This window comes from Rousettus aegyptiacus, unplaced genomic scaffold (genome assembly GCF_014176215.1).
Source record: "Rousettus aegyptiacus isolate mRouAeg1 unplaced genomic scaffold, mRouAeg1.p scaffold_m13_p_1, whole genome shotgun sequence".
NCBI lineage: Eukaryota > Metazoa > Chordata > Mammalia > Chiroptera > Pteropodidae > Rousettus > Rousettus aegyptiacus.
In genome coordinates, this window is record NW_023416284.1 from 34,973,797 (window position 1) to 34,997,780 (window position 23,984).

General features: G+C 47.3%; 2 protein-coding genes across 2 annotated transcripts in view; one reads left to right on the forward strand and one right to left on the reverse strand.

Annotated features, from left to right (window-relative positions):
- Window positions 1-6,763, forward strand: part of PODN (podocan) — a 36,505-nt gene extending 29,742 nt beyond the window's left edge. Inside the window, exon 10 of the mRNA XM_016120443.2 lies at window positions 4,651-6,763. The gene's annotated coding sequence lies outside the window, so the exon portion shown is untranslated. The remainder of the gene's footprint in view (window positions 1-4,650) is intronic.
- The window catches only part of SLC1A7 (solute carrier family 1 member 7), a 41,131-nt gene that overhangs the window by 7,203 nt on the left and 9,944 nt on the right, over window positions 1-23,984 (reverse strand). The window contains exons 3-5 of the mRNA XM_016120446.2: window positions 11,603-11,818; window positions 4,627-4,669; window positions 2,076-2,298 (exon numbers count right to left, since the gene is read on the reverse strand). Of these exons, the coding sequence (XP_015975932.1) occupies window positions 2,076-2,298; window positions 4,627-4,669; window positions 11,603-11,818 (482 nt within the window). The remainder of the gene's footprint in view (window positions 1-2,075; window positions 2,299-4,626; window positions 4,670-11,602; window positions 11,819-23,984) is intronic.

The window sequence follows — 23,984 nt, forward strand, 5'->3', positions numbered from 1 at the left end:
GTGGTCTGGACACCTGACCCCACTCCCCTTGTCATACTCCCAATTTATTCTTGTCTGTCTCATGTTTTTCTAATCCCTTCATATCACTTATTACAATTTATAACTGTTATTTTCCAGTCATCTATGGTTGTTTTTTTTCTGTTTCCTCTAACAGAAGGTTAGCTCCACAAGGGCAAGAACCGTATTTCAGTTGGCACATGGTAGATACTCAACAATAAACATAGGATAAATGATTGAAACCATCTCGTTTCACACTTTAGTCTCTGAGATCCTGGCCCCTCGGCATGCCTGGTGTTTTAGCCAAGATGATAAGAACTCCATTATCCATCATCGGCCATCCATTCATTCATCCATTTACCCATCTCTCCAACAGATTTTACTAAGTGCCACTCCTGCTAGTCACTGGTGGGCTGTGGGGATAAATGGAGAAAAGGCCAGGGCTGTCTCTGCAAGCCCGGGGCTTACACCAGCTGCTGTGCAGATATTAAACAATTACACATGAACAATTATATAACTGCAGCAGGGCCAAAAGTTCAAGGAGTAACACAGGACACCTGACCAGTTTAGGGGGTTGGGAAGACTTTCCTGAGGGTGTGATGCTTATACAGAGATCCCCTCCCCCTCACCACACCCTCAAGGATGAGAAAGGTGCAGGGGAGAGGAAGGGGCAGGAGCAGCCAGGCTGAGGGAAGAGGGAGGGTCCTCAGGGAGGTGTCTTCCAGCAGCTGAACGGTAGAGTGGCCGGGAGAAGTGAGCGGACAGAGAAGAGCTTGGGGGCAGGCTGGGCCAGATCACGCAGAGCTCTGCAGGCTGTGTACGGTGCTCGGGCCCCTTTCCAAGTGCAGTGGAGAGTCACTGGAGGCCTGAGCAGGGACTTTGTGACCCCATGAGGAGGACACACCAGGACAGAGGACTCTTAAGGCAGCTTTTGCTGAAACCAGGTAAAAGATGACGGTGGCCTTGAACCAGGGTGGTGGCAGAGAGGAATTCAGGGTTTGGAGAGAGATTTCAGAGGCTGACCTGACAGGATTTGGATGTGGGCAGAGGCAGAGGCCAAGGCAGAAAATGACCCTCAGATTTCTTGCTTGAGCAACCAGAAGCATGGTGAGACATTTTACTTGAGAGGAAAAAAAACCCATGGAGAAGTCAGGGAAGCCGAAGAGAACCTCCCAGGCCCTTGGCTGGGGCAATGGGGAAGTCTGATGCCAGTGTTAGAAAAAGACTCATAATGACCCCTGGCATGGCCTTAAAAAAAACAAACTACATTACTCTGGATGGATTAGGAGGTTTCCCCAAGAAGGAGAAATATTGTGTGTGTGAAGGGGTGGAGGGGGTGCAAGCAGAGATATATCCATAGGTTTTACGGAATCTGAAGCTTATATAGTTTGGTGCTCTTTTTAAGAAAAAGAATACAAAACTAAAAAAAAAAAAAAATGTGCAGGCCTCATAAGGGGCCTGTGCAAATTAAGCTTCACCAGCTTTATGGTTAGTAACCTGTGTTTGGGGACCTTGGAGACCCAGAGAGGAGTAGCGAAGGGAAGGGTGTGGTCAAGGAGGCCAGCTGTGAGCCCCAAGAAACAGAGGAGAGGTCTGAGGAGAGAGGTGGCCAGTGAGAAGCCCTCGTGGTTGAGGGTGGAGGGAAGAATAAAAGCTTTAAATAAACAGCGATGGCTGATAGTTTTTAGACTCCGCCTCCCTCCCCCCCCCCCCTGTTTTTTATTGTAAACACTGCCCTCCTTCTCCCCAGCATTCTCAGAACTCAGTAAAAAGTTCAGGAACAGGCTGCTGGGAGGGGCCAGAGGCGTGGTCTTGTTGAGGGAGGGTCCACACCCCTGATGGCAAAGTAGCACCCAGGCATGGGAAATTCCCACTGAGGAACACCGGTTCCAACTCTGGGGACGGCTGGAGATACCCTCAGTAATAAGATAGGGACTGGAGCCACTCCTCCGGATGGGAAAGGAAGGAACCACCTGGAAGATGGGAGACTCCAGGTTATTCGGGTTGCTGGATGCGGGGAGGGGTAGGCGCAGGGAGGGGCCTGCTGGATGATGAGCGGCGGGGTAGGCAACACGTACCCATGGTGGCAGAGAACATAACGATGCCCAGCACGTTCATGCCATCGCTGGTGCCAGGCTCTGACTTGTAAACGACTTCGGGTGGCGGGGTCAGGTCCAGGGCGAAGTTCTGAACATGAGAGCCATTCTCTTCCTGGACCCCATAGATGAGGATCCGCCGAGAAGAGGCCTCCTCTGATGCCACCTTGGGAGACTTCACAACAGCTGTGGTCTTGGTGCGGTACTGGTGGGTGACATCCCAACCAAGAAGGAGTCAGGGCCAATGTTGTTATTAATATCACAACAATAATAACATCTTGGAAGCTCATTTGTATCCACTCATGAACTATTTGATTGACAATAACTCTGTGAGGTAGGCAGGACAGGGATTATTATCAATATTGTACCAAAAAGAAAACTGATTCCTTCATCTATCTACACATAACCCAGCCATGCCTCTCTCCATCCCTTCTTTCCCCTCCTTCCCTCTAAAGCATCATTATGTGCATCTGGGTCCCTCGCGACCCTTCTGTTCATCTCATCTCCATTCACCCATCTGTCTCTTTCAACCATCCATTATCCATCCACTTAGCAGCCAGCCAGGGCTGCCTTCCACTGATGGAAACTTAGACCTCCTATTTGAAAAGCTCGCCCTGCCCCAAGCCTTCTTGATGAGATGAGGTTCCAGCTGGGAAGAACCGAGCCACAGAACCACCGGTCTTTCCAGGGCATTCCTGGGTTTTTCTCTTTTGTTCCTGAAGGACTAGGAGCCCAAGCAAGTGAGTCTCCTATCCTCCCAACACTACAGTATCAATAAGGTAGACCTTCTGGGGAGAGGGGAAGGAGGAACACTCAGGAAATATATGGGATCTAAAGTTTCTGAACTTCAGTTTCCTCATCTGTAAAATGGGGGTCATGATAACATCTACCTTATGAGGTTAAATGAGATAATACAGGCATACCTCATTTTCTTTCACATTACAAGTGTTGAGTTTTTCACAAATGGAAGGCAAGTCGCTCCGTCAGCAAAAAGCTTCCAACTCACTTTATGGTGATACTGGCTTTATTTTGGTGGTCTGAAACTGAAACTAATATCTCCAAGGTATGCCTATATATCCAAAGTGCCAACAACAGTACTTGGCATAAGGTTTAGGTAAATATTACTGCTATTATCACCACGTCCACCACCACCACCACCATCATCATCACCATCATCATCATCATTCCAATACTGGACCCTCTGTGCTGGGTGTGGAGATACGAAAATGAACCAGATGTAAATTCTACTCTGAGAGCCTTAGAAAGGGCGTGATTTACTCTGCCTGAAAGAGACAGCTTCACAAGGAAGGGGGCATTTGATTTGGGTCTTGAAGGGTAGGTAAGAGTTTGCCAAAAGAAAAAGAGGATTCCAGGTATGTGTGAACTTCTCTCTCTTATACCTTCAGTAATCTCCCATCACTGTTGAAATAAAATCCAAACTCTTTAATTTAGTATTCGGAGGCCTGCACTATCTGGCTCTTTTCATAGTTGAAGACACAAGAGGTTAAGAAAGGCAGAGTGATTAGCTCCTTATTTTGGAGCTTCCTCCCTGACCCTCAGCTCTCTCCTCTGCATCCCCAGACCCAATACATGGCCTAGCACAGAGAATGGGGTCAGAAAATGCCAACCAATTAACATTTTAGAAAGAGAAAATAATTAGAAATTATTACAAGTGCAGACAAGCATTGGTGCATAAGGATGTTTTCTATAACTTATGAAAGAACAAAACGTTGAAAACCACCTAAAGGACCACAAAAAGGGGAATGGGTGAATAAATTACAGCCAGGCTTATTTCCACAAATATTGTACTTAAAAAACACTTAATAAATGGGGAGAATGCTCAGGGTATAATGGGAGTGGGGGGGAAAGCAAGATGCACACTGTACATGTACTATGATTCTAATTTTATTTTTTAAAACGTATTTATGCAGAGAAATAAAAGACTAGAAGGGTATTGACCACTATAGCTATTGCTAGGTGCTGGAACTTGAGATGATTTTTATTTTCTGTTTTAAATTTTTCAGTATTTTTCTAATATTTTATAGTGAATATTACTATAAACGAAAAAGGGATTATTTTTAAAAAGAAGAAAACAGGCTTAGAAGCAAACAGGCCTGAGTTTACCTACCGGGCTACCATTTACTAGTGGTGTAATCTTGGGCAAATCCTTTAATCCTCCGAGCCTCAGTTTTCTCATCTAGGAGAGGGGCTAACCCTGCCTGAGGGCAGGTTATTGTGAGGACTGAGCGAGATGGTGTGTGTGTAAGCCCTGGTGTAAACCTAGAGAGGGGTGGCACTCAGTAAAGTGGTGTTCCATCCTCATAGTTCTGATTCCTGCAAAGCTGGAACCTAGGGCGGGAGTGTGGTCAAGGGAGACCGGCTCTAAGGGTCTAGGTTCCCCCTCTTTCCCTCCCCCCTAGCATCCTGCCCCCAGGTGGAAAGGAGATGGGCTGCATAAACCTGTCACTTCTCAGCCGGGCCCAGCCTGGCCTTGCTTGCCACCCCTCAGTTGGCCAGGGACCCACTCACTCACCTGCTTGAATGTGGCTTCCACCAGGTTGGCTGGGAACATGTTCCTGAAAAGAGAGTCAAGAATGGAAGAATTCCAGTGCCCCAGACAAGAACACCTCAGTTGGCCATTGAGGCCCGTTATGACCCATCCTTACCTCCACCTTGCAACACGGGCCACCCTTATCCCCAGCCCTTAAAGCTCCAATACTACTGCATACAGGCTCCTAAATACACTGCATGTTTTTCAGCTCTAGGTCTCTACCCACACCATTCTTTCTGCCTGAAATGCCCTTCTTGTTTCTCTTAACTTCTACTCCAATCAGTGGCCAAGCTTTCTCTGATTGCTCCATGCCTCCCCTGTGGATCGCCTACACTCCAGCATGCTGTGGTGCCTGCCCCCCACTCCCACCCCGCCCCACGACTGACCTTCTTGAAGGTGGAACTTGGTCATTCATATCTTATCTGGAGTGCTCAACCAAGGAAATGGTGCATAAGTGAGATTGTTATTCTTAATTAATTTTACTTTCATAAAGCAAAAGGAGGAAGGGATCTTGTTCTACCAGATATGAAAACATACTCTAAAGATGTAACTGTCAAAACAGTGAGATACTGACACAGCCATCAATACAAAAACCAATGTAATAGAACTTGCAGCCTGGAGACAATCCAGGCCATCTAGGTAGTTCATATTTGACAAATATTACTTTACAAATCAGTGAAGGAAGGATTCTTTATAGAGAATCGTATAGCCAACCATTTAGAAAAATAAAAGTTAGATCCTTATTTCTACTTCATACCAAAATAAATCCTAGAAATAATTTTTTAAAATGAAACCATACAAAGCTAGAAGAAAATGTAGATTAATATTTTGTCAGATCTCAGGATATGGAAGGACTGTCTAAGAACAAAATGAGCACTAAAAAATTAATAGATGATACTATATTAAAATGAAGAATTTCCGAAGTGCAACATAGTATCCTGGATTGGATTCTGGGACGGAAGGAGAGGACATTAATAGAAAAACTGGTGAAATCCAAATACAATCTGTAATGCAGATGGTAGTGTTGTACTAATTTAATTTCTTAGTTTGACAAATGTGCCTTAGTTATGTAAGTTGGTAATATCAGGGGAAGCTAGGTAAAGGGGCTATGGGAACTCTGTACTATCTTTGTAACTTTTCCGTAAACCCAAAATTAGACCAAAATAAAAATATAATAAAATTAAGAAGATCCCTAAGACAGATTTCAATACAAATAAAATTATAAAGCAAACGACAAAGGGGAAACATAACAAAGTGTTATTGTCCTAAAGCTATAAAGAGTTTTTTAAAATCTTGCACTTGTTTTTGTCTCCTCGCATCAGAACATAAGCTCCCTGGAGGTCAGAGATCTCTGTTCACGACTGTGACCCCAGCTCCTGGAAGAGTGCCTGGCACATAAAAGGCACTTGGTAAATATTTGCTGTAAAAATAAATAGATCTCAAAAACATAATACCCCAATAGAAAAACGATATGAAGTTATAACCAGGCAATTCACTTTGCAAAAAACAAACGAACAAAAAAACAAAACAAAACAAAACGAAAAACATAAGTAGCCCCAAAAGATGTTTAAAAATGTTTGGTTTCGTCAGTAAATTAAAAGTATTTTCACCATCCAACTGGTGAAGAATTTTTTAAATGACAATATGCAAAGCTAAGGAACTGTGGCGACATGGGCCACAGGGCCCTCACGGGGTCCTGGCAGCAACCTTTCTGTTAAGCAATTTGCAATTCATATTGAGGGCCTTGAAAGCATTTTACCTTTATCTTTATAATCTGCTTCCAGGAATTCATTTTAAATCAGAGATGCTAACAAAGATTCTTGTTCCCGTGCTTGCCCTTCCTTGGACAGGCCAAGTAAGCGCCTCATGCTCACGCTGCTTCCTCTACCTAGGTCTACTCTTGTTCTGCGCAAATTTCTTCTCCCCTTTCAAGACTCGGCTCACGCACAGAGGGAGTTATATATGTGAATAGGAGTGTGCATTATTTCTTAACTTACATTCTGGCAGTTGCTGTTAGAAAGCAGAAGCTATCATTTTTTTTTCACTGCTGCTAAAATACAGGTTCGGTGTAAGCAGTGGCCAGAGGAAGAGGGCTTAAAATGAGCTACCGAAGTAGAAAACTGGGAAAGAATGGTCATAGCTTGCTTGCTTGCTTGCTTGCTTGCTTGCTTGATTGATTTATTTATTTATTTATTTATTTATTTATTTATTTATTTATTGCTTGCTTACTTACTTATTTACTTATTTATTTTTACTAATTTCAATTTCGTTACTAGGGAGAGAAGAAACGGTCAGGAGTTGTGCTCTTAGATTCTCAAGTGAGGCTTTTTTTTTTCAATGAGTTATAAACAGATTTCTGCCACCAGAATAGTAGCTGCCTGCAGGTCTTTTGACATCAAGCAGATCTGAAACATACGCTGGGCACACAGGCTGCCAGAGTGCCACGGTCCACCAGCCAGAGTGGAGGATGCCCCACCCTGAACCAATTGTCAATAGTTTGACAATCTCTCCTGGGTACATCTCCAGGAAGTCTGAGTGACTTACAAGATGGTTTTCTAATGAAACTTAGAGGGAAGGCTGCCTCAGTCTGAGCAGAAACTAAGAACATCCAAAAAGTCGTAAGAAACCAAATGGAATATACCTAGTATATGCATTTCTTTACAACTTCCTTCAAAATGTGTGCTGCGGCAGGGAGGGCCAGTTGCCTACCCAGTCTCCATTCTCCCTCCTTCCTTACTAACAGAAGCCCTGGGAAATTACAGGGACCAATAGGTCCCTGCCATCAAATCCTGTCTCCCAGCCTCTCTTGCCAAAATGGTGGCCAACGAGATGTAAGTGGGAGTCACTGGGTGGTATTTCCTGGAAAACTTTTGAAAAAGTGCCCACTCAGCCACTTTCCTCCACTTTTTTTCTCTATGCTTGGAACATGGACATGATAGCCAGAGCTTCAGCAACCTTCTTGAACCCTGAGATGTACTGATGATAAAAGCCAAGCGCTAAGCACAGTAGAACACAAAGGCAGAGCGGAGCATGGGATCCTGATAACCACAAGCCGCCTACCTCTGGACTGCTTATTTGGGAGAAAATGCAAGCCTAAACCTTACTTATGCTTCCGTTGCTTCGGTTTTCTCTTAACTAGCAGCCAAAAGAAATTCCTGACTAATATACATGCACATACTAATTATCGATGAACTTATCCTGTAGATTTTAATGAAGAATTATTCCTTTGATTATTAAGTGAGAAAATACACAACATTCTCTTTTGGTTTTAAACACCCAGGGGAAGCCTTCCTGTCTGCCCCACGAGGCCCGTGGCAGTTACATAAAATGAAAACATAATATGCCTGGAAGACATTAATGGCCATAACCATCAAGTATACACATACTCCGACCGGGGCTCTCAGGGCAAGGCCACAGTGCTCTCCTGGGCTCCTCTCCTCACCTGCTATTAATAAGTTCCAAATTCACAGTTCCAAATTCACCCTAATTCGGTGTCTCCAACCCAGGCCTCAAAGGTGGGATTTGTTCCTTTTCAAGCATAGCTCCTGAGAGCTTCATCCAATCCCTGAGAGGTAACTGGGAGCTATAAATAGAGCCAAGTTATTATTTAATCTCTCTGGTGTTTTAATAAGATTGGAGGGGGAAAAAAGAAGGAAAAAAAAGTGCCGATTAATGCTCCACTTATGTTTTCTCTGTGAGGCTGCTCTCTGAGCAGATGTCGGTTTTCTGGAGACCCTGCTTGGAGCTCTGGGGCATGAATTTGTGTCTTGGCGAGTCATCCAGGGACACAGCCTGTCGTGTTCCTCTGGAATCATCTTTGAGAGATGGACACTTATCTTCTCACCTCTGAGGTGTGCTGTGGGCCTCATTTTCCTGTTCAGTTGACCCCCACATCTTTGTAGCTTTTTATGAGTCATACCTGCCCCAGTTCCCAGTTCCCTGCTTTGGTCATCATGGTCTTGTTCAGTTTTAAACCCTTGGTGCACATCTGCTCTGGGCCAGAGCAAGTATGAGGAGGGCCCCGGTACCCTCACGGCTGGTGTCCTCATTGTCTGCACAGCCTCTCAGAACGTCAGCGCTAGGAAGGGTCTCAGAGATGGGCTGTCCAGTGCACTCTCCTCATCTGTCTGTCCTAAGACGGTGGAGAGCCTGAAATAGGGATTTGCATTTCCACATCCCACTCCCCAGCCCCCGGCACAATGTCTTTGCCTAGAGCAGGTACTTAATAAAGGTGGGCTGATGGAAGAGAAGTGACTGCACTCCCTTCCAGGGGATCCCCATGCCTCCAGTCATATATACTTTCCACTCCACCCTACTCCAATCCAACCTTTCCAAACTCACCAGCTTCTTGTTTCTAAAGCATAACAGTCGATCCTTCAGCCCAGAATCAAGCTCTTCAAGGTTGAGCTCTGCACTGTCATCCCAACCTCATTTCCCAGAACCCGCCTCCAGAAGCTTCTGTTCTTGCTCTGTAGCCTCCTCGCTGGCTCGGAGGCCTTTGAGTTTCAGAACTGCAAAGCTAGAAACGATCTTGAAAACCACTGGGGAAACTGAGTCCCGGAGAGCGGGGCTGGTCTGCTCAGAGCCACACGGTGACTTATTGGCAGAACTGAGATGAGATCTTACATCTCCAAAGGTCTGGTTCCTTGTCTCAGGAAACATGTATCTCCCTCTGCAGCCCCATTTTCTGACTTAGAAACTGACAGTGATGTCCACCTGGCTTTGCAAAACAACTTGCCTGAGGTTGAGAGCAACTGGGGGAAAAGCCTCAAACCAGAAGGATCAATTTTCACCATGTGAAAAGGAACTGAGAGCAGGAACTGCTCCTGGAACATTTGACTCTGACATGTATGCCAGATCCAGAGCCCTCAGCCCTTGAGCAGGGGAGGCAGAGGAGGGAAGGCGGGGCCTCCCTGAACAGCAACAACTCCTTCCACCACAAGAAAAGGCTGTTTCAGATCACAAAGTCCAAGAAATGATGAATCATAGTCACCAAATCTTAGAAATAACAGATCTTAGAAATGAAGCTTCTCGAAATTCCTCTTCCCTTGGCTTCCAGGACATCTGGTCTCCTGGTTCTCCTCCTGGCCCTTGGCTTGCTTCTGCTCCATTAGCTCTGCAGCCCTCCACTGTGGCTGTGGGCCACGGCTCACCCCAGTCTTCTGTGCCGCATGCTCAGCACATTCTCTGGCCTCATGGCTTCAAACTCCAACTCTACTGATGATCCCATGTTCCACATATGCATTCAGGAAACACTTAGCTCTTCTTCTGTACCAGGTGCTGTTCTAGGCTCCAGAATAAATCAGGAAACAGGTTTTTAAAAATCTAGCCCTCCTAGAGCATATTTTATTTCAGTAGGAAGGACAGAAAGAGAAATAAATAAATACATAGACATGATAATGTCAGGTCGTAGGCTATGCAGAGAGTGACAGAGGTTGGGAGGTCCCTTTGAAGAGGAGACACAGAGACGAAGTTTAAGCGAAAAGAGGGAAAAAGCGATGCACGCTCTGCAAAAAGGGCCATCTAGGCAGAGGCAGCAATGAGGACAAGACACTCAGGTGGGATTCTAAAGACATCAGAAGGATTGCGACAGAGGCCAGAACAGCTGGAGCAAGGGGAGGGAGAGTTAGAGCAGAGGTCAGAAGCTGACCTACGTGTGGTAGGGGATAATGGAGGGCCTGTAGGCCACAGGGAACCCTGGATTTTGTCGACATGAGATAGGTTGTGAACAGGTTTTTTAAAAAGATGCCTCTGGTTGCTGTGCTGAGAACAGACTGTGGGGAAGCAAAGAGAAAGCAGGGTGACCTTGTTGGACACTAGAGTGAAGGTGATGATGGTCTGGGCAATGGTGGGAGTGGCAGAGGGGGATAGAAGGGACAAGGTTTGGGATATTATTTTGAAGGCAGGGCTGATGTAATCTGCTGACAAATCAGACACAAGATAGGAGAGAATGAGAGACGTCAGACGAAGATGGGCAGGACTGAGCAAAGGGCACATTTACGGGAAAATCAAGAGTTTAGCTATGGATGTGTTAATTTTGAGATGCCTTTAGACAACTATATATAAAAATCTGAAGTGCAGGTGATTGGTTTCTAGGCTGGAAACAAAATGCGTCAGTGTCAGTAAACTGAAAGTATTCGTCGTCATGATCTCATAAGAAATCAGCAGGCAAATAAGTGCAGATATAACAGACCCTGTCCAGGGCTCTTTCTGGGTCTAGACCCCATTGTTGAGAACCATATATTAGGGATAAAATTGTAAGCATTTTTGTGATCCTTAGTTCCTCACACACCTCAAAGGTGAAAAAGAACCTGGGGAGAATGGAGAAAATGGAGGGAGTGGTACATTGATTGCATTGATGGCCTCCATTAATCGATGCCCTCCGCCTCGTAATGTTGTGGTCCCCTCCCACCCTAAGTCTGGGGTGGGAGGGGATCACAACATCTCTGGCCAACAGGATGTTAGCTGACTTGACAAAAGCAGAGACTTGGAAAAACACTTGCTTGTTTCTATTTCCTCTTGTTCTTCTACCTTCATCATAAGAATGTGCCCAGGCTAGGAAAGGGAGGCAAGGGCACCAGGGACTGCTGGCCTTCCGCCTGAGAGGCTGGTTGCGTACAAGTGAGCTTAGTTAGTCGGCAAACACTCATTGTTGCTTGCTCCATGACAGGCCATGTGCTGGGGCTGTGCTCCCATAGAAGCAGACCCTTGTTCTGCCCTTGAGGTGCTCCCGGCATGATGGGGGCACACAGTTTAGTGTGCGCCCATGGGAACACAGGGGCTGAGGAAGCGGAGAGTGGCCCTTGTGGCTGCCCCCCTGCTATCATGAACGGATCCTGAGCACCCCCTCCCCACACCCAATCCTGCCCTCTGGTGGACATGTGGGGCTGGGCCTGTGGAGCCAGAAGCTCCACCCCTGGCACGCTGTTCCCAAGTAAAGCATCAGGGTGAGGGTTACCGTATGAGGTCCAGCAGGGCGTCGGCCGAGCTCATGATGGGCTTCCCACTCTGCTCCGTTGTCTCCTTCTGGGCCGCCCCACCTGGGTGGATGATGGAGACCATGATGATGCCCACGATGACTGCCACGAAGGTGGTCCACAAGTAGTATGCCACAGTGAGGATGCCCAGGCGGCTGGAAGTCTTGGCATCCAGGGAAGCGAGGCCAGACATCAAGCTGGGAGGGCGATGTGGGTCAGGGTCTGTGGGTGGGCAGGCCCTGGGTGCACCCACTCCACCACCCTCCTGGCTCCGCCCAACACCCTCACGGTGCTCCAGGGAACACGCAGGCATGGGAATCTTGCCCAGCCACCCAGTCCTCAGGCCCCTTCTCGTCTCTCTTTCTGCTCTGCTCTCTCCCTCATGCTTGGGGTCACCAGCCAAGCCCTTTCATACCTCTAGGCTTTTCCTTGAGCTGTTTCCTTTGTTTGGTGTCCTCTTATCAGCTGCCATCATTTGCCTCTTACCCACTAAGTGTCATCTAAGGTCAGTGTCATCTCTTTGGTGAAATCTTTTTGGACTAACTGCTTCTCCTCTAGAGTGAAGAACTTAGGGTCCCCACAGCCCCCAGCCTCCTCTGTCATGACCTTGGTTGCCACTATCTGTTCACCTGTTTGTCTCTCATATCAGACTGAGGACACATGGGAAGAGGGACAGATCTGACTTCTCTGTCCGTCCCCAGTGCCCCGTGTGAGGTCTCAGTGCTGCCACCAACAAAACAGGTAGGTGGATACTTGCTGAATGAACTAATGAATGAGAATGAGTGACATAGAGCCCCGGGCTGGGAGTTGGGGACATGGGTCCTACTTCTAGCTCTGCCCATTGGGAAGCAAGTCACACCCCCCATCTTTGGGTCTCAAGATCCCCATCTATAAAATGGGGCCACGGTTAGCTTTCCCTGAGAGGTGCCACCCTGTGGCCATCTTGGGTTAGTGCCCAGGCCAAGACCCCTTGTGGAAGGGCGTGTTGAGGGGGCTTGTGGGTCTCTCTCCTCTTGGATCCTCGTCACCCTGCCCACCCTGACCTGGACTCTCTGTGCACCAATGCAGGTCAGCCTGCAGTTACTCTTCTCATGGCTGTGGGAGGGGAGATGGGAGGGTGGGTAGTGAGAGATTAGTTAAGGAGATGCTCGTGTTTTGCTTTGCTGCCAAAAGGATTTTCCCCAAAGCCCTTTCATTCTTTCAGATAAAGAAAGTATTTGTCTGGTTTTAATCATGTAAACAAGAATGAGTAATCCCTCTCCTTCCATGCTCCTCTTATCATTAGACTACAGGCAGGCAACATCTAGCATCAGACTGAGCACAACTAGTCTCTCCCCAACCCCAGAAGACTGTAATGGCTGCCTGTGAGTGCCCTGCTCTTCTCTGGTCACTATAGCAAAGGACCACTCTTTTGTTAAGACACAGTTTAAATCTCCTCCTTCAGGAATCCTTCCCTGACTACCAGGCAGGGTGACGTACCCTTCTCTGGGCTCCCTTCTCTGCTGCTCTCTGTCCCAGACCCACCTAACTAAGTTGCTGTTTACTGGAAATAACTCTAGGACTAGGTCTGGGTCTGATTCAATGCTGGGTCCACAGAGCCAGGCATGAGACCCTGCCAGTGTACAGTTTGGTAGCAATTTGCTGAATGAAGGAGTGAATGCATGAATGAATGAGTCAATGTTTATAATTTCCAGGACACCATATGTTAGTGATATGCTTGGGGTAGGTCTCAGACATAAATCCTGAAGGGCTTATAAAGAGATTGTGTGGCCAGGGGAAATGAGGGGCTGCCCTACAATCATTATCCATGAAAGAGATAATCCCCAGACCAGGGCCAGCACATCAGCCCAGGCCATTCTATCTCCCGACCACAACAGAATCCCCCACAGCCAGGTCCAACTACTTCAGGCCGCATGAAGCTATGCCTTGAGAGGAGGACCTGCCTCCGGTCACATAGAATACCAGTGGCCAGCTGGACCAGAACCTAGGCCCCAACTCCGGGCCAGCCCTCCTTCATTCATTCCTACTCTGTGCCGTGCCATGTGCCCACAGAAAGAAATCAGAATTTGTCCCTGACCTCGAGTAGCTCCTGGTCTGCAGAGGAGTGAGGAAGGAGACAGATACAGATACTGGGGACACAAGTGGACTCAATTAACCCGTGGACAAGGCGGGTGCATCAGTACCATAAAGGATGTGCTATCTCTATTCAGAGGAGAGAGAGTCAGGAAGGGCTTCCTGGAGGAGGGAGCATTTGAGTTGGTCCTTGGAGGATGAGGAGGATTTGGAGATGGGCAGATGTGTCAGGCAGTGGCAAGTGTGGGGATGCTGCACTGTTTAATGTGGTCAGAGCTCAGGTCATATTCGAGGCATCGTGGTATGTGAGGCAGAAAGATAGACTGAACTCGGGAGTGCGGTGGCCTTGAGTGCCTGGCACAGAGGAGGTAGGGTCCAGCACAACTCATCTGGGAGAATTTGCTAGATGTCTGCAAAGGGAGAACTAAGAATTCCTAAGACCTGAGACTATCAAGATAAACCAATATACTGGGAGGGTCACTAAAGTGGTATGTGTAAGAGCAAAAACCTGGGACCAATTTAAAAAGTCATCGATGCAGAGTAGATTAAAAGGTCTGGCATATTCACGCAATGGATTCTAAAGAGCCATTAGAAGCAATAGTGTCAACAGAAAGATGTTCCTACTTGACATTAAGTAAAGAAACAAGGAGCAAGATAGTCTGCAGGGAGGCCTGGAGCTCCTGTGACAGAAGCCCTTCTCCAGGTTTGTGGTCTACACACACAGATGTGCTTGAGAGATTGTGAAGGAGTGCAGATGAAACTGGGATTTCAGAAATGGACCAAGCGCCCCTCAGAAGGTCGCCCAGAGGAAGAAGAGGTCTACTATGACCGTGGTGCCAATTCAGGGACTGAACTGGAAGTGGGAAGGGAGGGAGTCCAGATTCTAGATATAGCAAGAGGGGGCCCTGACCTGGGGGCTCTGGAAAAGGGAAGGCTGAGGGATAAAATGGAAAGAATTCCCTCACCTGGGACCCAAGCAGTTCCACTTTGGAAGCTCCCTCCCTCCCCACAAAATGGAAAGAGTTTCTCTATGGCTGAAGAGAGAGGTGATCAGCAGAGATAGGAGCTGGGGTGGGGAAGAAACTTCTGGCAATAGACGACAGAGCAAACCCTCCTCTCCCCAGGCTGGGTGACCGCAGGCATTGGCAGAGGCCAAGGAGAATGGGAACTAAGCATGGGGAGGGCCTGGATTTCCACGTGAGACAACAGCCACTCTGGAGCTCACAGTAATAAGAAAAGAAGATTCAAGGTCCTGCCATTTGGCTAATGGGGGTTCCCCGAGGTCCCAAACTTTTGGGCCAAACTTTTAAAGTGATATTTCTGAGAACTTAAAGCCCAGTAGGGTAGTTTGTGGGGAGTATTGGGTCACATGAGTATGTATAGAAAAAAAACTCAAGAAAATAATTTAGCAGTAGCTGTCTTTGGGTGATAAGATTATGGGTAATTTTTGGTTTGTTTTTAATGTTTTCCCACATTTTCTATTATTTCTAGAATGAGCGTGTCTTGCTGGTATGATGGAAAACATGAATCTTCAAGTACTTGGCAGCCACAGAAATCATAATTTGTCTGGAGCTTAACTATCCCCAGACACCTGAAATTCCACCTGTTTTGATCCTTAACATTCTAAGTCAGGGCTGTCCTATACGATTATACTGTGAGCCACATTTAATTTTAAATTTGCCAGTAGTCAAATTAAAAAAGTAAAAAGAAACAGGCGAATTTTTTTTAGTGAAATTAATTTTAATAACTTTCTTTAACCCAATATACCCAAAATATTATCATTTCAATGTGAAATCAATATAAAAATGTTTATAAAAACTTTTTTTCAGGCTTTTAAATTTTAATTTTAATTAATTTTTTTAAAAAGTTCAGTTCTTCAGTTGGACTAGCAACATTTCAAGGGTTCAATAGTCACTTATGAAAAGTAACAACTTTCTTTGACTGTGCAGTTTGAGTTACAGATAAGAAAAATAAAGTTTAGGGGGGTGGAGATAATTGGCCAAGCCAGCCAGCTGGTGAATTGCAGAGTCAAGACCAGAACAGGGGTTTCTGGTTCAGAACCCCCTGTGGGGTGGTTTCCCTCTCTCCCACAGTGCCTCTCTGTGGTACAGACCTGGTTTAACTCCTGTGGAAGAAAAAGGTCTTCTGGTTTTGGCTGACCATGATTTCAATGTGACTCAGTCCACATAATACCTCTTTAGTTCGACTCTCAGAGTTTATGACCTGCCCTATGGCAGACTTGTGGTGATGAGCTCCCCATCTTTTGAGGTATCCAAATGAAACCTGAATGGCCATCTATTAGGAAGCTAGATCAAGGCTTTCGGATCAAGTGGGAGGATCTATGAGGATGACTTCAAATGTCCCTTCTGGCTCTGTGATTTACGGTAAGGGGGGAATAGGTAACCTTGCCTTCTCAACTCCTAGCATAGCTGGGTGCTCCTGGGAGCCCCCCACATCCTCGAGGGCCCTGGAGAAGAGCCTCAGGAAGCCCAGAAGTCTGGGCTGCCCCCCGCAAGCCATCTGGCCAGCAATTGTGGTTCAAGAGACTGTGCTGATTGGAGAGTCGGCTGGGCTCCAGGGCCTAGCCTGATTCAATCTGGTAATTGCTCTGCTTACAGGGGTGGGGGGAGGGAGGCAGCAGCTGCCAGGCTCCTCATGGAGGGAGAAAAGGCAGCTCACTGACTCTCATCGGGTTCTCACACCAGCTCTTGAGGTGGGTGTTGTGACCCCATCTAAACCCAGGAGGTGCCTGTCCATGGCTGCCTGCTCACCTCATTTCAGATGGTGGACAGGCTATTCAGACTGCTAGGGATGCCCCTCCGTTTGAAGTCCTTGGTGGCTCCCCATTGCCTTCAGGGACTGTTTATACTCCTTCATGGCCTTGGGTCATTGCCTTCTACCCCACTGCTTCTTGAACCACCTGTGTACTAACTGTTCCTTCAGTCTGGGACCCTCTGTCCCCCACCCCAAACACACCTCTCCAAATTTCCACCTGCCCTTTCAAAGATCAGTTTAGACATCACTTCCTCCAGGAAGCCTTCCCTGACAGGCATTTCACCCTTCTCCCCAGGGCACCCTGCGCTTCCCAGTTTGTTACAGGGTGCTCTACCGGTAATCACATTTCCGAATCCCCAGGGCCCAGCCTAGCTCTGGCACATGATGAATGCAGAGTGAAGCAGTGGGCAAGTCCCCTTGCCCCTGCCCTCCCTGCTTTCCTTTCTGCTCCTCTCCTACATCTGTTATTCATCTCTCAATTCTTCACTTGGGCACCACCTCCCTCTGGAGGCCTCCCTGAGACCGCCAGGCTATGCTAGGCAGCTCCTGTGTGCTCCTGACTGCATCCTCACTAGCTGGGAGCCCTTGGGAAAGTTCCTGGGCCTCTGAGTGCTTCGGTTTCTACTGGAAGATAAAATGGGGATAATGATGGTTTCTTGTGCCGATTCATCTAGGTTTAAAATAGTGCCCAGTATATCAGCGATCCCTAAACTTTTTGGTACCAGGGACTAGTGCTCCTATGAGAATCTAATGCCTGATGATCTGAGGTGGAGCTGAGGTGGTGATGCTAGCGCTGGGGAGCGGCTGCAAATACAGATGAAGCTTTGCCCGCCCTGCCGCTCACCTAACTGCTGTGTGGCCTGGTTCCTAACAGGCCACGGACCAGTGCTTGTCTGCGGCTTGGGAGCTGGGGACCCCTGCAATACATAATAAGTGTTTGATACTTTCCAATGATTAGCATTCACTCTGCGATGTCATCAGCTGTTCTGCGCCCATCTGCCCCAGCAGACTGAAAGCCCCTCCAAGGAGGGGCTAAATCTGGCTCAGCTCTGGGCAGAACCAAGGCTGGTCTACCCTGGGTGCAGGTGTGCTGACCTGTATGATGTTAAGCCAAGGTGGAATTTTAGACTAGATTGTGAAAAGGACAACTTGTGATCTCTAATGACCGTGAGTACCCATGGTGGGTTCCCTGACAACAAGCGACTTGAACCAGCTTTGGCTCCTTTGCCCTGTTTAGGAGAATGCCAGTGGCATTGTGTGTCTGTGTGACATTGAGGCAGTTGACACTAGAACTTTTGGGGACAAATGCAAATTTGGAGGAATGACTATCACAGGCAGGACCCTCTTCTGAGTGAAGAGAGCCTGCCAGGTTCTCCGGAGGTATACCTCCAGGCTGTGCTTTCAGCCCTCTACTTCCTGGTTGTTTTTATCAATGGCTTGGCCAAGGCAATTGACAGCATGTGGATCAGATCTGACAGGAAGCTGGAAGGAATAGCTAATGTGTTGGATGAGGGAGTTGGGACTAAGCAGACCCCAGCAGGCTGAGACCACGGGCCAATTCTGACATGATGAAACAGAATGTGGACACGTGTTGGACCATACTTGGCTTTAGTAGCTCAGAGAGCACAAACTCTGCAGTGGAAGAGGGAGGGGGAGGCTGAGCCCCAGCAGCAGCGGTGGAAAGGGGCCTTTGGGGGTTTGTTTGCCTCTACCTTGGTGAGTCACCTGGGGAATGGGGCTACCAAAGAGCTGGTAGGCCTTCAGTCTATGAGGCCTTCAGCCTGGAGAACTTGTGAGGAGGACATGGACCTTGTCTGATGTTGAGATCTCCTGGGAAAGGGGCGGGGGAGGGAGGTGTGTGTCCTACAGAGGGCATCTGGGGTAGATGGCAGGTGACAGCAATGCAGGTCTAGGAGAAGAGGCTGAGGGGCAGGGCTGTGGAGTCTGGGGAACGCTGAGATTGATGAGGAAACCTATAGGGAAGTAACTCTCAGCTAAGCACAAGGAATAACTTTCTAGCAAACAGAGCTATCCTGTTCTGGAAGGGACCAACTTGAGAAATAGTGAACTCCCAGTCACTGAGGTGTGCAAGCAACTTGCTGAAATTACACAGTGAGTAAGTAGATTTGAATCCTGGTCTACTAGCCTGACAACATCCATAGTCACAACGTCCTGGCACTGGGAAGATAGAGGCAGGAAGGAGCTCTGGCCTCAGCTGACCTAATCAGGGAGACTCTCCCAAGCTGGCCTCTGGGATGCAGCTGCAGGGAGTCTACCCGACAGGCAACCAGAAGGAGGCATCTGGGGTCCATAGGAGTCCCCTCAGCTCTTCCAAGCATTATGGCTTACTTCTTTCCCCTGAGCAGATGACAGGCCCAGCAGCTGACAGCAAGTGCCACGTTAGTGCAGAATTACGCTTCCCAGATGGCCCTGCAACATTCCCACCCTCAAGCTAACTCCTCAACTCAGACTCCCACTTGGCCAAAATCTGGGCTATCTAGTCCAAGCACCTACCTCTTGAGAGCAGAGATTTCTCTACTGCCTCTGCACACCTCAGAGGAGAGAGAACTCTACCTCCATTGTGGGCTAGTTATACTTGTTAGAAAGTCCTTTCTGGTGCCAGATTGAAATCTGCCTCCAGGGAAAAGAATTCCCCACACTGGGCCCAGCTCTGCCCTCAGAGCCACACAGACCAAACTCTTTGGTTCCCCTTTAGATTTCACCTGGGGAAGGTGAGGAGTGCTGAGGTCAGAATGCAGGAGGTGAGGAGAGAGGGAGGATTGGGCCCTGGTGCAGAGACAACCGTAGCCTTGAGGGACACTGCTACCCTGGCATCCCCAGCTGCCCTCTGGAGGTCCCTCCTTTCTGGCCCCTGGGCACCGGGATGATGCTCGACATGGGCTTGCAAATAATAAACTTGAATTGAATGGAATGCAACAGCTGGAAGAGACGCAGCTGCAGCCCTCGGAGAGCTGACAGACTGACCATTGACCATTCTCAGGCACTTTCCATCAAGAAGGCTGCATCCCTAAGGGTAATAAGGGTCAAGTCCAGTTCCCAACTCCATGTGAGCTGAACCTCTACGCCTTTCCTTCCTGCAAAGCAATGAATGTCAGGTGCGAGAGAGCCAGAGTGTCCATTACTCCGATCTGCAGCTGCAGACTGTCACATCTACTGTTAGGAATGACTTCCTTGGAATGCCTATCACAGCTGGTTATGATGAGTGCCACTAGTTATGATTAGAAGGCCGCTTGAGAGGGAAAGAAAGACCGCACCCAGAACCTATGGGAACACAGGTCTCCTGCCTCCTCCTCCACCAGGGGGGCTCCTGGTGTTTACTCCCCCAAGGCTCCAGCCAGGCCAGCCAGAGAGAGGGTCTCCCCAGGTCCAATGAGACCCTCTCCAGTGCAGGGTCTTCCAGTTATCCACAGAGATTTCAGGAGCTTTTTCAAAACCTCACCCACCTCCCTAGACTCAGACTGCCCCATGTGAATACTTGCTTGGGGTGACTTGGGGTCCCAGAACTGAATGAAGTGGGTTTACGGTCCTTAAGGAGCTCTGTCCAGTGGGTGGACAGACCTGCAGCTGGACGATACAAAACCCTAGGTCATGGCTGGGACTGAGAGAGTCCAGAGGCACGGTCTAGCTCAGCCTGGGAATCAAGGTGGGCTTCCTAGGGGAGGCGACTGCTGAATGGATCCTTGAAGGATGAGTAGGAACTCTCTAACTGGAAATGGGGAAAAGGGCATGGAATTCTGTGATCAGTGGTGATAAAAGCTGGGGGTTTTTCAGAGTCACCAGGCTAATGGTTTGACCCCACCCACAGCTGGGCCATATTTCCCCTCTTGATGAGTAAGGCAGTCAGCTGACTGAGCAAGAGAGCCAAATACTGATCCCAGGGCTCCCATCAGAGAGGTCAGCAGAGTTCTGCTAAGAACAGTTGCCCCATGGCTTGAGAGGCAGAGTCCAGAAGCACTGGCTGCCCCACACCATCCTGCTCCCTCCCCTTCTCTGTCTGTCCCAGGCAGCTCTGGGCAGCTGCCCCCTGCACGCTGGCTCCCAAAGCAGACTTTGACGGCTGCTTGGCCCAGGACCATCTCCAATAAGTTAGGACGTGGGTGTTTAGGAGTTTTCTGCCAAACTAGAGTTCCTCAGGAAGGGGGAGAAGGGAGTGTTGGGTTTCTTTGGCCAAAATGATTTCCTGATTCTAAGAAAAATCAGTTGAAAATTTTTACAAGAAGCAGAAAGGAAAACAATACACACATAGGAGGAACACACATGCACACACCTACCTACAAACCATATACACGTGTAAAGACACGTATACCCATTCACATACAAACACACACACGCAGTTGGATTTCTATACTGAGATATGGAGCTTACAAAACATTCTGCCATGCTCAACCTCAGTGAATCACAAACACATGGATTCAGTTTTCCTTGAATGATGCTTGGTTTAGGAAACTGAAGAATGAGGGGAGAGGAGGGTTTGGCAAAAAGCAAGTGGAGAATTGGAGGCTCTAGCTGGATCCAGATGCTGATTTGACCCGCCCCTGGTTCCTTATGTCATTCTGGTCTGGGGATGTGTGAAAACAAGTCTCAGTTGACTTGCCAAGGTTAGAAACAAACTCTGGCCTTAGTAGGGCCATAATGAGCCCCCCCCACCAAAAATAAAAAGGAAGGAAGGAAGGAAGGAAGGAAGGAAGGAAGGAAGGAAGGAAGGAAGGAAAGAAAAGGCACCTGCTGGGAACTGGTTTGTAAATTTGCAGATGGCATTCTGTTTGTTTTATGGCTGAGGCTAAGAGTATGGTAAATAACTGAACTTGAGGTAAATCTAGGGTTCTGGGGCATAATGATGCCCCAACAGCATATTCAGTAGCATCCTAAGTGTCTGGTGAAGGGAAATGGGCTTTCCAAGCTCTGCTACAGCCCCTGAGTGGAAGAATAAAATATAATTATGAAGATGAGGGTGCAACATGACAATTCTTATGACGATGAAAAAAAAAAAAGAAGCAGGTAGACTTATTTTTGCAGAAGTAACAGTAAGCATCCTCTAAGAACTTAAAGGAACAGAAAGTTTCCAATACTCTTTGGGTTAAACTATAAATTAAAAGCAAAAGGGATCAGAGTAGTAACTAGTAGTATTACTGGGAGAAAAATGGGGAAAGAAGTTTCCCAGGCCCAAAAGGCTTTTTTCTAATAAGAGGAGATATCATTAGCATGGGATCAATCAGTAGTGGAGCACAGAGAAGAGAGCTGAGGGTGGAAAACCACTCAGCACCCATCCAAGCATCACCCATGGGAGACATACCCTAGTTCAGGACATGACAATGCTGTGGCAGGTCCGAATCATCAGACTGTTAGTTCCTATGCCAATGTAATGAGAGGCAGAATTTTCTGAATTGTCTGAGATGTCTATGTTCATAGGCAGAGACACCAAGTCTCCTTGTAGCCAATTTTGTTTTTAGGAGAAATTTTCAAATGGCAAATGTAAGGTAAAAAGGCACATAGTGTCCAGGGAAAGGGAGAGACTTTTGTGGTTGGATGGGAGCTCCCCTCCTTGAGACCGTAAGATTTGCAGAGCTGTGATAGGTGAACCAATTTGCATGAGAGGCTCAGGGGCCTTCTTAGAGAAAAGAGACTACCACCCCAACCCCTGCTCCCTGTGATTTGAAGTTAGGGTCAGGGTATACCAGGGCGCCAATCACCAAGATCTGTTGGCTCTAACCCCACCCTCCTGCCCAGGGCTAACCACCAAGTGAGAAAAGGGACTCAGGGTTCAACCCTAGGGAGCTAAACCCAGGGCATGACTGAGGCTGCTTTAAAGAAGGATGATTGAGCACTTTGGTGGGATCTAAGAGCCAGAGTAGGGCATCCTGTGGCCGGAGCAGGAGTATGCACCTACAAGGGGCAGCGTACAGGTTTGAACCAGAGCATGCAGTACCTGTGTTCAACAGCGACACTGTATGGAAGGAATCAGAGCAAGAGGGCTAGTGGGCATGATCCGATGTTCCAGGTTTCTAAATACTTGGCTGGAAGCTTCTTCTACTGAATAAAATAAGCTGGCCTTGGCCTAAGGGGTACAGGCCTCAAGAGGAAGACACTGGGCTTCCTGCTTATATAGAGGTGTAGTATCTTATTCAGCATGTTCAGTTCTCAAGTCAGTATATAATTATGCAAATCTAAACATAATTAAATTAACCCTTGAAGATCCTTTAAGTTGTTTGTATAGTTCAGGAGATACAATTTCACATAAGTTCATTCAAGTCACTTTCCTCCCAATTCTGGAATGGGTTGATGTTTCTTTAGATGAATACCAACTGAAGCAGTCAACATACATTTAGAGGCCACAGTGTTAAAAAAACAAAACAAAACAAAAAAAAAAACGACTCTCTTTCATGGCCTCAAATCACAATGGCTGCAGGAAAATACAGTCTGAGAGGCATGTGTAGCTGAGACTGGCTTAGTGCAAAGCACACCCACCTCTCCCACGGTACAGTCACTTGGGGGCATAGCTCTGAATAGGGAATTCCTGCTTCCTTTAGATTATTTTTCTCTTTTCACAGCATATATACTTTAATTCACTTAAGTTAAATGTACATCTGGTAGGACTCTACCAGGCGGGGCCCTAGAAATTAACTGAAAATGGCAAACCTGGAGTCATACTGGTTATACAATTAAATAATTAAATTGTCCTGCCAGCAAACAGATTTAACCAATGTGTTCTCCAAGTGGTAGGCCTACAGGGAGAAATGCTCTGGCCTGAGGCTATGGGAATCTATCCTTATGGCAGTTTATCTCTGTGAATAAATAAATCGGCATTTGGTTTATTTGGCCTCCTCTTGCCAGCATCAAAAGACAGCCCTAACCAGTTCAGGGGCTCAGACAAGGTAGAGCTTTAGAAGCAGTCAGCTCCCAAGGACTGCGCCCAGGCCTGGTGAATTCATTACTAAGAGTGATAAGAACAAACATTTGTAAGAACAAAGATAACAATGGTAGAATTAGAGTTGTATAATGACAGGAAGATTTTTTTTTTCAGTTACACAAAACGTTTGCAATTTGCTCGTATTGTTTTTTAAAGTATGAAACATCTTTAAAAGATAACTTCTAACCATCCTTCAAGGGTTAGTCAAAATGCTAATCACGAAACATCCCTGAATTCTGCTTCAACTGCCTTCCACTGTTCTTTAGTCATTTAATAAGCATGTATTAGGCATCTACTATGCACCAGACCCTGTGATGTCCCTGTGAATATTCTTCAGAATTCTTTTTATTGCAAAGGAGCTGTCCTTGTTCACAAGAGATTTCTTTAACAGTACTGAGTACATACATCTAGGGTTATGAGCTGCATCAGTGCAGGTGATAGGTCATCATCAACAGGTATCAATAAGTGAAGAGCTAGGAGGATTTCATGGGCAGTAACTGGAGCTAGGTATTCAACACAGAGTGGGACTTAATTAAGAGAAGAGGGTGTTCATGAAAGGGGGAACAGCATAAGCAAAGTTGTGGAAG